The 12,837-nt window shown below is 41.8% G+C and overlaps 1 protein-coding gene across 2 annotated transcripts; it reads left to right on the forward strand.

Annotated features, from left to right (window-relative positions):
- Positions 1-12,127, forward strand: LOC101161312 (tumor necrosis factor receptor superfamily member 5-like). 2 transcript variants are annotated; one of them, XM_023957082.1, is made up of 9 exons: positions 1-151; positions 1,154-1,245; positions 1,344-1,460; positions 6,126-6,213; positions 6,378-6,503; positions 10,989-11,232; positions 11,311-11,507; positions 11,594-11,606; positions 11,701-12,127. In XM_023957082.1, exons 3-9 carry the CDS (start codon positions 1,422-1,424, stop codon positions 11,726-11,728), a joined length of 735 nt encoding a protein of 244 aa, XP_023812850.1. In that variant the 5' UTR covers positions 1-151; positions 1,154-1,245; positions 1,344-1,421; the 3' UTR covers positions 11,729-12,127. The 2 variants fall into 2 exon arrangements, with proteins under 2 accessions (XP_023812850.1, XP_011475967.1); XM_011477665.3 differs by lacking the exon at positions 1,154-1,245.
- The last annotated feature ends 710 nt before the right edge of the window (positions 12,128-12,837 follow it).

Consider the following 12,837-nt stretch of genomic DNA (forward strand, 5'->3'; position numbering starts at 1 on the left):
CCGTCAACCCCTCCCTTCCTGGTTTTCTTCTTTCGTTTTTGCTGATCCATAAACTGCGTGTTCTTTTTTTCCTTGGATGAAAACCTCCGAATGAGACCAAAGCCATGTTTGGAGTGAGAAAGTCTTTGGTAATCATCCTGTAAAAGAATAAGTAAGTAAATGTTCTTTCCAGCTTTTGTTTAGCAGGTTACAGGAAAAAGACCTGAAACTCTGTTCAACTTGATTCTGTGAACTTAGAAGCTGCTGTTCAAACTTTTTATTTATTTCACTTCATATTAAAACTACAAACTAGTTACATCTGTGAAGGTCAGACTGGAGATTCTTCTCTGCTGTTGCTTTATAGTTTAAACTCTCACTTCATTTTTTTTAACACCAAGAATTAATCTGAACTGTGGTTTGGGGTTTTTAAGACATTTAATGCTCCTAATTCTGGTTTAAAATAGTTTGTCTCTAAATTGAAAAATGTAATGATGGTAGAAAAAGAATCTGTAACTTTTTGCTTTAACTTCTTTTCTTTTTTGAATGTTAAACAGAAAGTGAGTCTAAACATTAAAAACAGGAACTGCTGAGAAACTTGAAACAGCTTCAAGTTCCTGCTTTAACACGGAGGTCAATCACTGATTCAGGCTGTGTCCAAATTCCTTCTCCGTTCACTGCTTAGTGCTTTTTGTAGGACTGTGTTCACCATTTTGTTTCAATTTTTGGGTCACTTTTGCTTTAGTATCTTGACTGAAATGTAAAGCTTTGCTGATCTTCTTGGAGTCCTCACCTCAAATGATATTATGAGGTAATAACATATAAAACGCTTTTTTCTTTATTTGAGTCTTACTCAAGACACAAGAAATAACTGTATCATTAATACAGACCAGAGTTGTTGTTTTTTTTTACATTTTTAGTTTGTGGTGTGACTTGAGATTTGTATCAAGGAACAAATGTATTTCTTCTCTTATAAAGATAAAAAAAAACTTAAATACAGACAGACAGATGCTGCATTTCAAAGACTTTCAGTGTGAAGGAACATCAAGCCGTGGATCAAACCTGGCAGTGAACCATAACATCTGTTTTCTGTCAGTGCAGCGTTCAGCCAATCAGAGCAGAGCAATGTTCCCACAGAGGAACAGGTTCAACTGAAATCAGTTTTCTCTGCACACAGAAACCAGAGAACTTGAGTTCATCATTCATCAGAAAAAAGTTCACTTTCTTAGAACAGACATGGAAGAAACAGAGATGTGGATTTCTCCACTGGTGAGAAGATCTTTGAACTGAAACATCAAAGCTGCTCCAACATGTGAAGACAGGAGATAAATCTGTCTAATCCAGAGGATCCTTCTTCTTTCTTTCAGGTGTGAACTCCTGTTGGTGGATTTGATGGACCAGCATGGTGTCTTCAGCCCAGAAACCTCCTTCTGCTGTAGGAAAGGATGTTAAAGTCAGAAACCTGGACATCTTTGTTTCTCCTGGTAAAATCCTATGTTGCTGTGAACAAATCTCTCTGAGATCAGATCTTGATTCTTATTGTTTGAGGTTGATCATTATATCATTTTATCAAAAGGGTGGAGCTTTTCCAAAGACACACTCATCTACAACCACTTAGGGGCCTGTATCATGCTATTCTTAACCTTTTATAGTAATCTGTATCCAGATATGTGATAATATATTACCTTTGGCACACTAAAGAACAATGTTTTATGAAGTATAAGTTATTTTCACAGCTCCTTTTCCTACCTGGAAGTTAGACGCCTCAATCTCTGAGGCTCCGCCTTTCGCTCCTTGTGGGTGTTGCCCATTTCATGATATTGACCTAAAGTCATCTCAGCAGCGTGTCTGTGTTTTTAAAGCAAACAAAGACACAATCATCCACACACCTAAAGTCCCACTCCGATCATCTTTTGATCTATTTTCAAAGCGTTCCCAGTGGCCTTTTAACTATGATGATGCTGTTTTTAACCAAAATTTAAAAAAAATTAGTTTTGTTTTCTAGGACATGGAGTTCATTAGATATTCACCTCTGAGTTGTGGAGGGGACTGTTGTCGTGGAAGTATTCCGCCGTTGATATCCCAGCATTCCTTTGTTTGCACTCTCTCCCACTAGCTTACAGCCCCTCACAACCTTAACCTAACGTTAGCACTGCAGCAAAAATAGCAGCAATATGGTATCTATCCAGCCGTACAGTTCTGATCCAGATTCCAGCTCAGACTGGGAAAACAAAGACGTTCATGGATCTATTTGTCTGAGACTGGATGATCAAAATGGAGCAGAGCAGGGAGTTTATGGTCCCCCCCATGGCAGCAGCTGCGTCTCTAACCTGAACTTTTTGATCATTTTGACTGCACTGAGTGAGATCTTATATGGAACCCCAGATGGAGGGAAATTGTCAGGGATCTTGTATTTCTTCCATTTTCTAAAAATTGCTTCAACAGTCTAGTTGGACTTTTCTCCCCAAGCTGCTTTCCTTTTGCAGATTCAGTGATCCCTGTCTGGTTCAAGTTTACAGTTTTTTTCTGGTGTCCTTTGACAGCTCCTTGGTCTTGGTCACAGTGAATAGATCCTGATCAAATCGTACTCTGACATTTGAGGAAAAACATTTTTCTGTCATAAATGGTCATATTTACACACTGTTTACAACTGCAGGGTTTCATTTTTTGTGGCAGATGTTTCATGTTTACTTCCATCCACATCACTGTCAGAAAAATCATCCCATGCCCCGCCCACCTTCGGTTTCCTTTTCCTTCTGAACAATGTTGTGTTGGCACTTAAACACACACAACTCAACACAAGACATTTTTGCTGACATCCATGAACATTTGTCTGCAGCACATTGGCAATGGAACTGCAGCCCACAGTTAGTCATCCATCATCCGGATCACTTTTAGTTCTCCATCTTTAACATGCCATCCACTACCAATAGATGAGGCTGCACACATGATACCTTTTAGACAATTCCTCATTATTGCTGCTTGGTAATTTGCCCCTTTTGCTGGGTTTATGTCGAGCGTCGTGTGTGTTGGAGGGATTGATAATTGTGGCAGAGCATATGCCAGGCAGAATGCTTTGTCTCTTGCATGGTTTACATTTTCTACAGATTATTGCCCATATGGTGTCACGGGGAGCGGATGAGGGAGTACCCAAGTGCAGAGAAGGAGAGGAGGCAGGAGGTTGCAGGGGAACGGGGGCTTTAATAAACAAAACTAAAGACACAAAACCAAAACCACTGCATACGGCAGGCTAGAAACTTGAAACACTAAACCAGGGGTCGGCAACCCATGGCTCCGGAGCCAGATGTGGCTCTTTCATCCTTCTGTTGTGGCTCCCTGTGACTTTGGAAAATAATGAGTATTTTATAAAAATTCTACTTTATTTTAGTTTGTTCATTTTTCATGGCATTTCAAAGGCGCTGCTGGCTCCGTGCGAGGCACGTGCCACGTAAAAAACAGCTTCCTTGGTGGGCTCGTGTTTGTCGGCGAGGGCTGAGGAGCTGATAGCAGGAGGAGACACGCGGGGCGGCTTCAATAAACACTCCGGGTCTGGAGTGATTTTCTGCCGGGGGCTTGGCGTGGCGCCGAGCGGGGAGCGGCTTTCTGGTGACGGAGAGTTTGCGCCGGTGTTTTGGACTCCCGTGTGCGGTGATGTGTGTTTCAGAGCAGGGGAGCTCGTTGTGTCGGTCGCAATCGACCGGTCATCTTCGGGGACGTGGGGGAGATTGAAGGGGAAGAGAGTGCTTCTTGAAAATCCACCAGCCAATCAAAATCCTCACCGAAAAGTACGGGACTTGATTGACATGCAGAATGGCCAATCGGACATCTTCTGACACATACGTCACTGCAGACGCGAGTTTAAATTCACTGAGCGCAGGCTCTGTCATCAGAGCGGCTTTTTCTCCCCGCTGCACATCATGTCCCCGGTAGAAGTCCAGCAACCGAAGTTTATTAAAGCCGCCCCGCGTTTCTCCTCCTGCTATAAGCTCTGCAGTTCTCGCCCGATAAATACGAGCTCATCAAGGAAGCTGTGAGGCACGCGCTTTATACTGTTGCTGGGCGGCGCGCGTGCCACGAGGGAGAAGGGGCGTGTGCAGGTAAAGATGGGGGTGTGAGCACGGAGCGGAGGTGAAATATATGAAATATATTGTGTGTTCGGAGGACGGAGCACTAAATAAAGAGTAGTCGTCGTTCCCAGAATAACTGTTTTGGAGTCATTTTTAATCCGCTCTGAAGGTTGAGGGTTTCAAACAGGGAAGTGAACCCCGAAGGAGAATTCCCTTCGGCCCTGAAGGAAATCTCCCCTGCGCTTCTGACCACGGTCGGAAAGACGAGAGAAAAAGAGAAGTCATCGCGCTGCGAAAGGTTCAACAATACGGAGCCAGCAGCGCCAAATGCCTCACAATATGCCACGCTCCCCGCATTGCACCGTTTACAGCAGAGCATGAATACGGTGGTCGCTGCTTTCTGTCTTTGTAATAAAACGCCTCATCTGTTAATACAAAAGTATCTTTATGTAAACTCACTGTGTAGTTTTTAACCATCAGTGCATAAACAATAATGTTGAAATAAACATGTAACAAATAAACATGAAGATGAAAAGAAAGAAGTACTTTTTTTTATCTTTTCTGGACCGTGATCTACACTCATGTCCTTGAAAATCGATCGCGATCGACGTTATGAGCACCTTTGATATAATATAAACATGCATAATATATATAATGATGTCAAAACGGGTTGTGGCTCCGGGTGCTTTTTTTTTCATTAGGGGCGGTCCCAAATGGCTCTTTGAGTAAAAAAGGTTGCCGACCCCTGCACTAAACACTCGAAAGACTCGAAACAGGGCGAGCAGACTTACATACTATGGACCAGCACAGGAGGAAGGGAATGACAAGACTTAAATACATACAGACAAACGAGACACAGGTGAACACAATCAGGAAGGATGGGGACCAAAGTAAAACTCAAAACTACAACAAACCAGGAAACACTACAAAGTAAAACAGGAAGTTAACTCAAAACATCACAGAACCAAAAACAACTTGAACACAAAAGCAGAAAAACCTAAAACCATGACATATGGGTGGCAAACATATTAGCAAATAATTTTAAAGGTGAACTGATCCAGCCTAAAACTTCTACCAAAATTTGAAAATGCAGTGTGGCATTCCTCTTTTTCACAAGCAACAGAAAATGTCTTTTCTTTTTCCTTTGCCATGAAAAGCACTTGTAGAGTCACAACCTGAAAATGTATGAATCCCAAAAAGGGCTAAGCATAAACTGATGCCAAGAGCAGCAGTCACCTGAGGTCATCTGTGATCCTTGTTCTGTTGGAAAGTCCTGTGTGGAAGTACAGGGTAGGTCTTTCTCCAGACTCCAGACAAAGAGGCAAATGAATTATGAGCTTGGGGTTACTTAAAAATTATTTAGTCATTTATCCATACTCCACTCATCAAGATTCTCATGTTATTTCACTGATGAGCTTTCTTCTCAGCTGATTCCTCCTCAGCACCTCTATATTTACAGTAATTCAATCCCTGATGATCTGCGCACTGAAGATCTTGTAGTTGACATCATAGCCTGGTTCATGAAACACACAAACTTATATAATACATTGCATATACAGAACAGACCAAAAGCTTGATCTGTACTGTACTTGTACAAAAAAGCTGCTCTTCCCCTCTGTGGGTGGTTTCTCCTCCAAGCTGGGGTCTTCTACCAGAGGCCTGGGAGCTTGAGGGTCCTGCAGTATCTTAGCTGTTCCTGTTCTTTTCTGGACTGAGAGGTCTGAGGTCTTTCCAGGCATCTGTTGTAGCCACTCCTCCAGCTTGGGGGTTACTGCCCCGAGTGCTCCAATTACCCACTGCCACATCCACCACAACGGCTTTCCTCTGTTCTTTATCCACCACTACAATGTCTGGTCTATTACCAGCTGATCAGTCTGATCTGCTGTCTCAAGTAATTCCCCATCCTGATTGACTGAACACATCTGGTTTAGGCAACCATAGGTAGTCAGCATTAAGCAATGCTGGGAGAACAGGAAAACAGGAAAGGTTTAGGCTCTTGAGGACCAAGGTTGACCAGCCCTGATCTACAACAAAGAAGCTGCATCTTCATCCTGATGAAGAACCTTTTCTGACTCTCCACAGATGATGCTGATGAGAGTCTCCAGAGTTCTCTCTTGTCATCAGACAGAGTATGAGATCAGCGGTGAATGTTGTGCAATGTGTCCTCCTGGTAAGATCAGACTTTGCTTTGGTTCAAACTTCATCACTGTTAGTAAAAAGAAGACACAAAAATCATGTTAGCAGTAATGTCATCAATATGGAAGAATCTGCAGCAGATGAACTGAAATTCTCTTCCAGATATTATTTGACAAAGATCTCTTGATGTCTTTACAGGAAGTCGAGTTCAGAGACACTGCACAGAGTTCAGAAGTACTTCCTGTGTGCCGTGTACTGAAGGAACTTATAATGAGAAATCGAACGGACAACAATACTGCAAACCATGTTCTCCGTGTGATTCAGGTACAAATTTATTGATTTAATTCAGTTATTGATTTATTATTGTCAAAGTAAAGCTTCTTTGCTATAGTATGGAAGTTAGTTTACACTTTACATGCATCAGTTTGTTTTCTTTTTGCAGCCTGGCTGGTTCTGGTAAAAATTGCTACATTTTTCTGCTGTTTTTTTTTCTTGAGCTGAACGTAATACTGACCCAAAATATGAATGAATTAATTCCAATCATTTCTGTTGGCTTTTTGAACTGACGTCAATGCAAACAAAAGAACTTATTCTTATGTTAAGTGTGCGTACAGAAATTTAGAAATGAATCAAAAAAGGAAAAATATTCTGTACATTGCATCTGAACGGCAGAAAAGCACAGATGAAATCTGTCACAAGAACAGGCAGACGGATGGTTCCAACTGCTGCAGGTTTATTAGCTCAGCTTATAGTCCACAAAGATAAATCAGAGTCAGAGAAGTAACAGGAGTAGTCAGGATCCAGGTGAGATTTGGAGCAGGCGGCAGGCAAACAGAGTCAGAGGTAAAACAGGGTCAGGAAACAGAAGATCGGATCCAGGTATAACGCGAAAAGGGGCGAGGGAGAAGGAGAACGGGGGCAGAAGGACGTACACCATAGGCCTGGGCGAAAAATCGATTGATTGAATTTTTTCATCGAATTTTTTTTAGGGCGATTTCAAAAATGATTAAATCAAGTTTTTATGTAATGGCGCTTTTTTGGCTCCCCAGAGTTTCCGTAGCGTTAGTCTCACAAGGCAGTATGGCAAGCGACAGACAACATCATAGCACATGAAACAGCCAGCGACAGCATGGCTACCTGTGAGAGTGGGAAGTTTGTGCCCAAGAAAGGAATAAAATCATCTGTTGATGGAACTGGTATGTGTTTACTGCCACAGACGTGGAGGAAGAGACCCCCCCAACACTAAAACATTTGACTGAAGCCCATCGCAGTCAAAGGCTCTCACTCGCTCTAGCGATCTAGCACGCGTTCATTCCTCTTCCACATGCAGCGTGCTGACACACACACACATACTCATTCTACAACACCTATTTAGTTAGTTCATTAGTTAGGTAGTAGTTAGTTGTTACTGTTATCTGTTAATAAAGAATACTGCGTTGTAATTAATACATGTACCGGTATTCGTTTGCGACGCGGTCGCCAGAGGATTTTGTGTTCGGAGGCGGCGGAGGGGAGTTTGACCGCGACTCCTGATGCTTCATCATCTTGTCTGTGGAGAAGACGGGGTCTATTAATTGAATTAAAACCTTAGATCCCAGATGTGAGCTGTATTGGTAATCTTTTAGAAAATGGTTCTACTCTGAAGGTGAATGTTTGTCTCCTTTTAGTCTAGATTACAAAGTGTGACTTAAAACACAGCTGGGACTTTGATTCCAAGAGTGAGTTCATTTATTTATGATTCATCCCAGAAATGGGGGTTACATTTGTCTTGCATTTGTTTAAATAAAAGCAAAATTTGCTTTATGTTGTCTGCTGTTTGTACTTATTGCTTTTCTTAATAAATCAGGATGTCGTCGATGTAAACGACAACGAAGCATTGCAGCATGTCACGGAAGATGTTGTTGATGAAAGCCTGGAACACAGAGGGGGCGTGACAGAGACCAAAGGACATGACCAGATACTCATAATGTCCTGAGGTGGTTGAAAAAGGTGGTCTTCCATTCCTCCCCTGCTGGAGTGCGGATAAGGTTGTAGGCACTTGTCAAATCCAACTTCAAGAAGAAGCGAGCTGTGCAGAGCTGCTCCAGAGCTGCAGGAACCAGAGGCAGGGGATAACGGTACTTCACAGTCAGGTCATTAAGGCAGCGGTAGTCAATACACTGCCTCAGAACCACCATGAAGCCAGCTGAGGCTGGGATGTGGACGGTCGGATGAAGCCCTTTGCTAACTCCTCTCGGATGTAGGACAGAGTCAGGCTGGGAAAGCGGGAATACCCATCCTTGGGTGGGCATAGCTCCAGGCAGAAGATCAATGGCACAGTCGTAGGACCGGAGTGGGGGGAGCTGTGTGGCACACTGCTTGTTGAAGGCCTCATGCAGGTCCTCGTATTGAGCCGGCCACCCCTTGCATGGGCTCATGGTCGGAAACAGAAGTCCCTAGGAGAAATGACGTTCGCTGAGGCTGCGTTGCGTGGCTGCCGGGTCCTCAGTAGACTATCAAGTTTAATGGTGAGGGCGATGAGTTGGTCCAAGGATAATACGTAGTCGCGACACACCAGTTCCTGCTGCAGCTCGGCCAGATGCATCACTGACAGGAAGGTTGATTTGCAGGCGCAACACGATGGCTTCAGTCGCAGAGGTTAGACGATAGAGCTGGCAACCGTGCCCTAGAAACAAAACAGCAAACCCCGCCGGATTTCTCGGGCTGGGAACTCCTGCTGCTGGATCCATGTTTGGCAAAGTAATCTGTCACAAGAACAGGCAGACGGTTGTTTCCAAATGCAGCAGGTTTATTAGCTCAGCTAAAAGTCCACAAAGCTAGGCACGGGTCAGGCAGGCAGGGGTTGATAATAGATATGAAAACGTCAGAGAAGTAACAGGAGTAGTCAGGATCCAGGTGAGGAAACAGAAGGTCAGATCCAGGTATGATGCTTGGTAATGCAGGCAGAGTGGAACAAACAATACTTAGCACTAAGTGAAGCACAGTACAGTGTTTAAGTATGTTGTGAATGATTGTACATGAGATTTAGGTGTGTCGCATCCAGGAAGTGTGAGATGGGGTTGCTGGGAGATGTAGTGTGTCTGGAACTCTGAAGATGGTTCCCACTGGTGACCAGAGGGGGAGACAGGGTTGTGACTACTGACAAAATCCAACAATAAGCTGATTAACAAGACTAACCTAGTTAGGTGAAAACCTTTTTTAACAATGTGGCAGATGGTCCTCAAGATTTTACACGTCAAACAGCAAATTTGGTTGCATTTTACCAAATGATGATTTGATGATTTACACAAATTCACTTTGATGCAGACTGTTTTTTTGAGTCACACTTATAGAACGTATACATATCAGTGTTCCAGCTTTTTTGAGCCAAGGTGAACTTTTTCCTTGAAAAAATCTCGTGGCACACCAGCAACCAAAAATGTAAAAAAAGTGAAACTCTACAGTCTGTATTGCTCTCACATGCATTTTCTGTAATATTTGAGGCAAACATTTTGAGGTTTCAGCTGTTTTCCTAAAATTTGCATCAAAAATGTTTTATTTCTTTTTAGGGGATTAAATTGTTTCAGTTTATTTAAATGTATCTGTTGGCCACTTCACCTTAATCCTGTTTCTATGGTTTTGTTATTGTTTTTTATTTAGACTTAACTTCAAGTTTTCAAAAGTGTATTAAATCTGAAATTGAATTTGTCCTTCAAACAGACATTATTAGAAAGCTGCTGTTTCTTTCAAAAACATTGGAATCTCTGAGTTGGATTCCTTTGTTCTCCAACCAAAAACCTTGAAGGAGAAATAAACTGTTGACCTCTGATTTCACCAAGAACATTTACAAACTGTTACAACAGAAATTTGTGTTTGTCGTGCTTCATGACAGTCAACAGCAGCGCAGCAAAAGATGCCTGCTGGCTCCAAGAAGCCAAAATCCCATAGGCTTCTGTAGAGAAATAAACAATTGTCAGTCATTCTACTGGTCAGAAGAACCATTCTGGATCTGATACCTTTTTTTAAATCTTAATTTGTTGATCCCAAATTCTGATCCTACTATCAGAAAGTGGCAGCAGAAATCTTCTTTTCTCCAGTGTTGGTGAGTCTGTGTGAATTGTAGCCTCAGTTTCCTGTTCTGAGCTGACAGCAGTGGTACCCGGTGTGGTCTTCTGCTGCTGTAGTCCATCTGCCTCCAGGCTGGACGTGTTGTTCTTTCAGAGAGGCTCTTCTGCAGACCTCAGATGGAAGCAGTGGTTCTTTGAGTTCCTGTTGTCTTTCTATCAGCTGGAACCAGTCTGACTGTTCTCCTCTGACCTCTGGCATCAACAGAACAACGCCCACAGAACTGACGGATATTTTGGATATTTTCTCTTTTTCAGACCATTCTCTGTAAACCCTAGAGATGGTTGTGGGTGAAAATCCCAGTAGGTCAGCAGTTTCTGAAATCCTCAGACCAGCCCGTCTGGCAACAACAATAATGCTGCGTTGAGAGTCACTTCAATCACTTTTCTTCCTCACTCAGATACACTTTTTAAAATTTTACTTATTTAATGATCCCCATTAGTCTTAACCAAAGGAAGGATTTATGCTTTGAACTGCAGCAGATCATCTGCACCATGTGCCTGAATGCATTGAGTTGCTGACATGTGATTGGCTGATTAGAAAGTTGTGTTAATAAGATGTTGGACACGTGTGCCTCATAAAGTTACCAGTGAGTGTGTGAAAAAAAATGTCTTCAGAATAAAGGCGTTAACAGCAGACAGTATCGTGTAAGTTTACTAAACTGTTTATTGAACATTTCAAAGTAATGAGTTTCTTTACTGGCAGTTTCTGGACTGACAGTGAAGCTTGGATGCACACTGACTTCAGACTCGGTGTGTGAACCTTTGGACGGGTTCTTCTGCGTGGACTCCTCCTCAAAGAGCTGTTCAGCAGCACAGAGACACAGCAGCTGTAAAGGAGGACAGTACATCAGACAGAGAGGAACGGCCTCCACAGACACTGAGTGCTCTGACTGCAGCTCAGGAACATTTTCAGATGGAACAGGAGAGTCCTGTCAGCCACACAGACAGTAAGAGCTTCTTCCAGAACAAACAGGAATGTGTTGATCTGAAGCTTCTCCTGTAAAAATGTTCCTCTGTTGATCCAGATGTGAAGCAGAAAACCTGCAGCTGATGGAAGCAGGAACGTCTTCAACTGATGCTCAATGTGGAGAACAACGTCAGGATGTGTCAGCAGTAGTGATCGGTGTTTTAGTTCCTGCTGTTGTTTTATTAGTTATTACAGCAGCTGTTTTATGGCATTTCAGAAAAAATATAAAAGAAAAAACAAACTGTTTGAAAAAAGGTGAGAATGACAGAAAAGACTCAAATGTTTTATGTTAAATGATGTTTCAGTTATTAACAAGTTTTTTTTTCTTTTTTTATTTACAGAGATGAAGCAGAGGTATGTTTGTCTGTAAAACTGTCATTTCACACATTTGTTAAGGAAAGCAGGATTTGTTCAGAGAATCTAAATAGAATCTTTTATCTTCCTGCAGTCAGAGATCAACACAGAAATGGATCTAATGAACCCAGACCAACGAATGTTGACTGTCTGAACTGCTGATGTCTGCAGGTGAAAGAGCAGCTCCTTCATAAAAACAGATCAACTCATGAAGATTTTCCTCTTCACAGCAGAAACTAAAACCCCATAAAGACGTGTGCAGTCCCTGTTCTCTGTGGAGTTCATGTTCTGCAGAACCCAGTTGGATCTCTGGTTCTGATTTTCTTCATCATTCTGGAATCTGAGCAGCTTCATGAAGCTCCTGCAGTTTGTGACTCAACAGACATGACTGATGAGGATTTATCATCTTCAAACTGAAACTGAACTTTAGACAACAGGTGACCTTTGACCTTTACTGCAGCGTGATGGGAGGAGTTTCTGTCTTCATCCAAACATCAGGAGATAAAGTCACAACCATGAAACTAAATTACTTTTTCTATGCGTTGTCTGACTGAAATAGTATATTTCGTGTTAAAAACATTCAGACGATTGCTGTTTGTATTTTGATTGCATTTACATTAATAGTGTAAATTTCATTTCTAGTGTTCTTTTAAATTAACTGTTGGTAAAATTAGAAAAAAAATCATTTTGGGTGTAATTTCACATAACTATCTGTTTTGATTAAGTTTTTTGTTGTTTTACTTGACAAATTTTATATTAATATAAGTAAATTTTCAGAAACCAAACGACGTTTAATATATTTCCTAAGATTTGTTTATGTTTTGATTCATTCAGATTCATGAAAAATAAAAAACAGAAACATTTCTCTCCTTTGTTCTTTCTCACCCTTACCATTTATGTGTGGTTTATTATTTTATTTTATTTTGCCTTCTTCTGTTCAGTGATGTAACTAATTTGTTTGTTCCAATTGTTTTATGTTCATGTGTAGCTCTATTTGTTGTTATGTTGCCATATGCTAGAAGTGTTTCAAAGAAAAAAGGTTCTGAATCCAAATGGAGCTCAGAAGGTCTTTCACCTGGACTACAGTACCTTCTACAGAAAGTCTATCAACAACAAGAGCCACTTATCCTGGGGAATGAGCTCCATCTACTGGATCCTAACTTTGCTACTAGAACCAGACACTCATTTGAAGAATAACCACGGTCCTTAAACGCACCACGGGTCATGTTAC

Source organism: Oryzias latipes, chromosome 7 (genome assembly GCF_002234675.1).
Source record: "Oryzias latipes chromosome 7, ASM223467v1".
In the NCBI taxonomy this organism is placed as follows: domain Eukaryota; kingdom Metazoa; phylum Chordata; class Actinopteri; order Beloniformes; family Adrianichthyidae; genus Oryzias; species Oryzias latipes.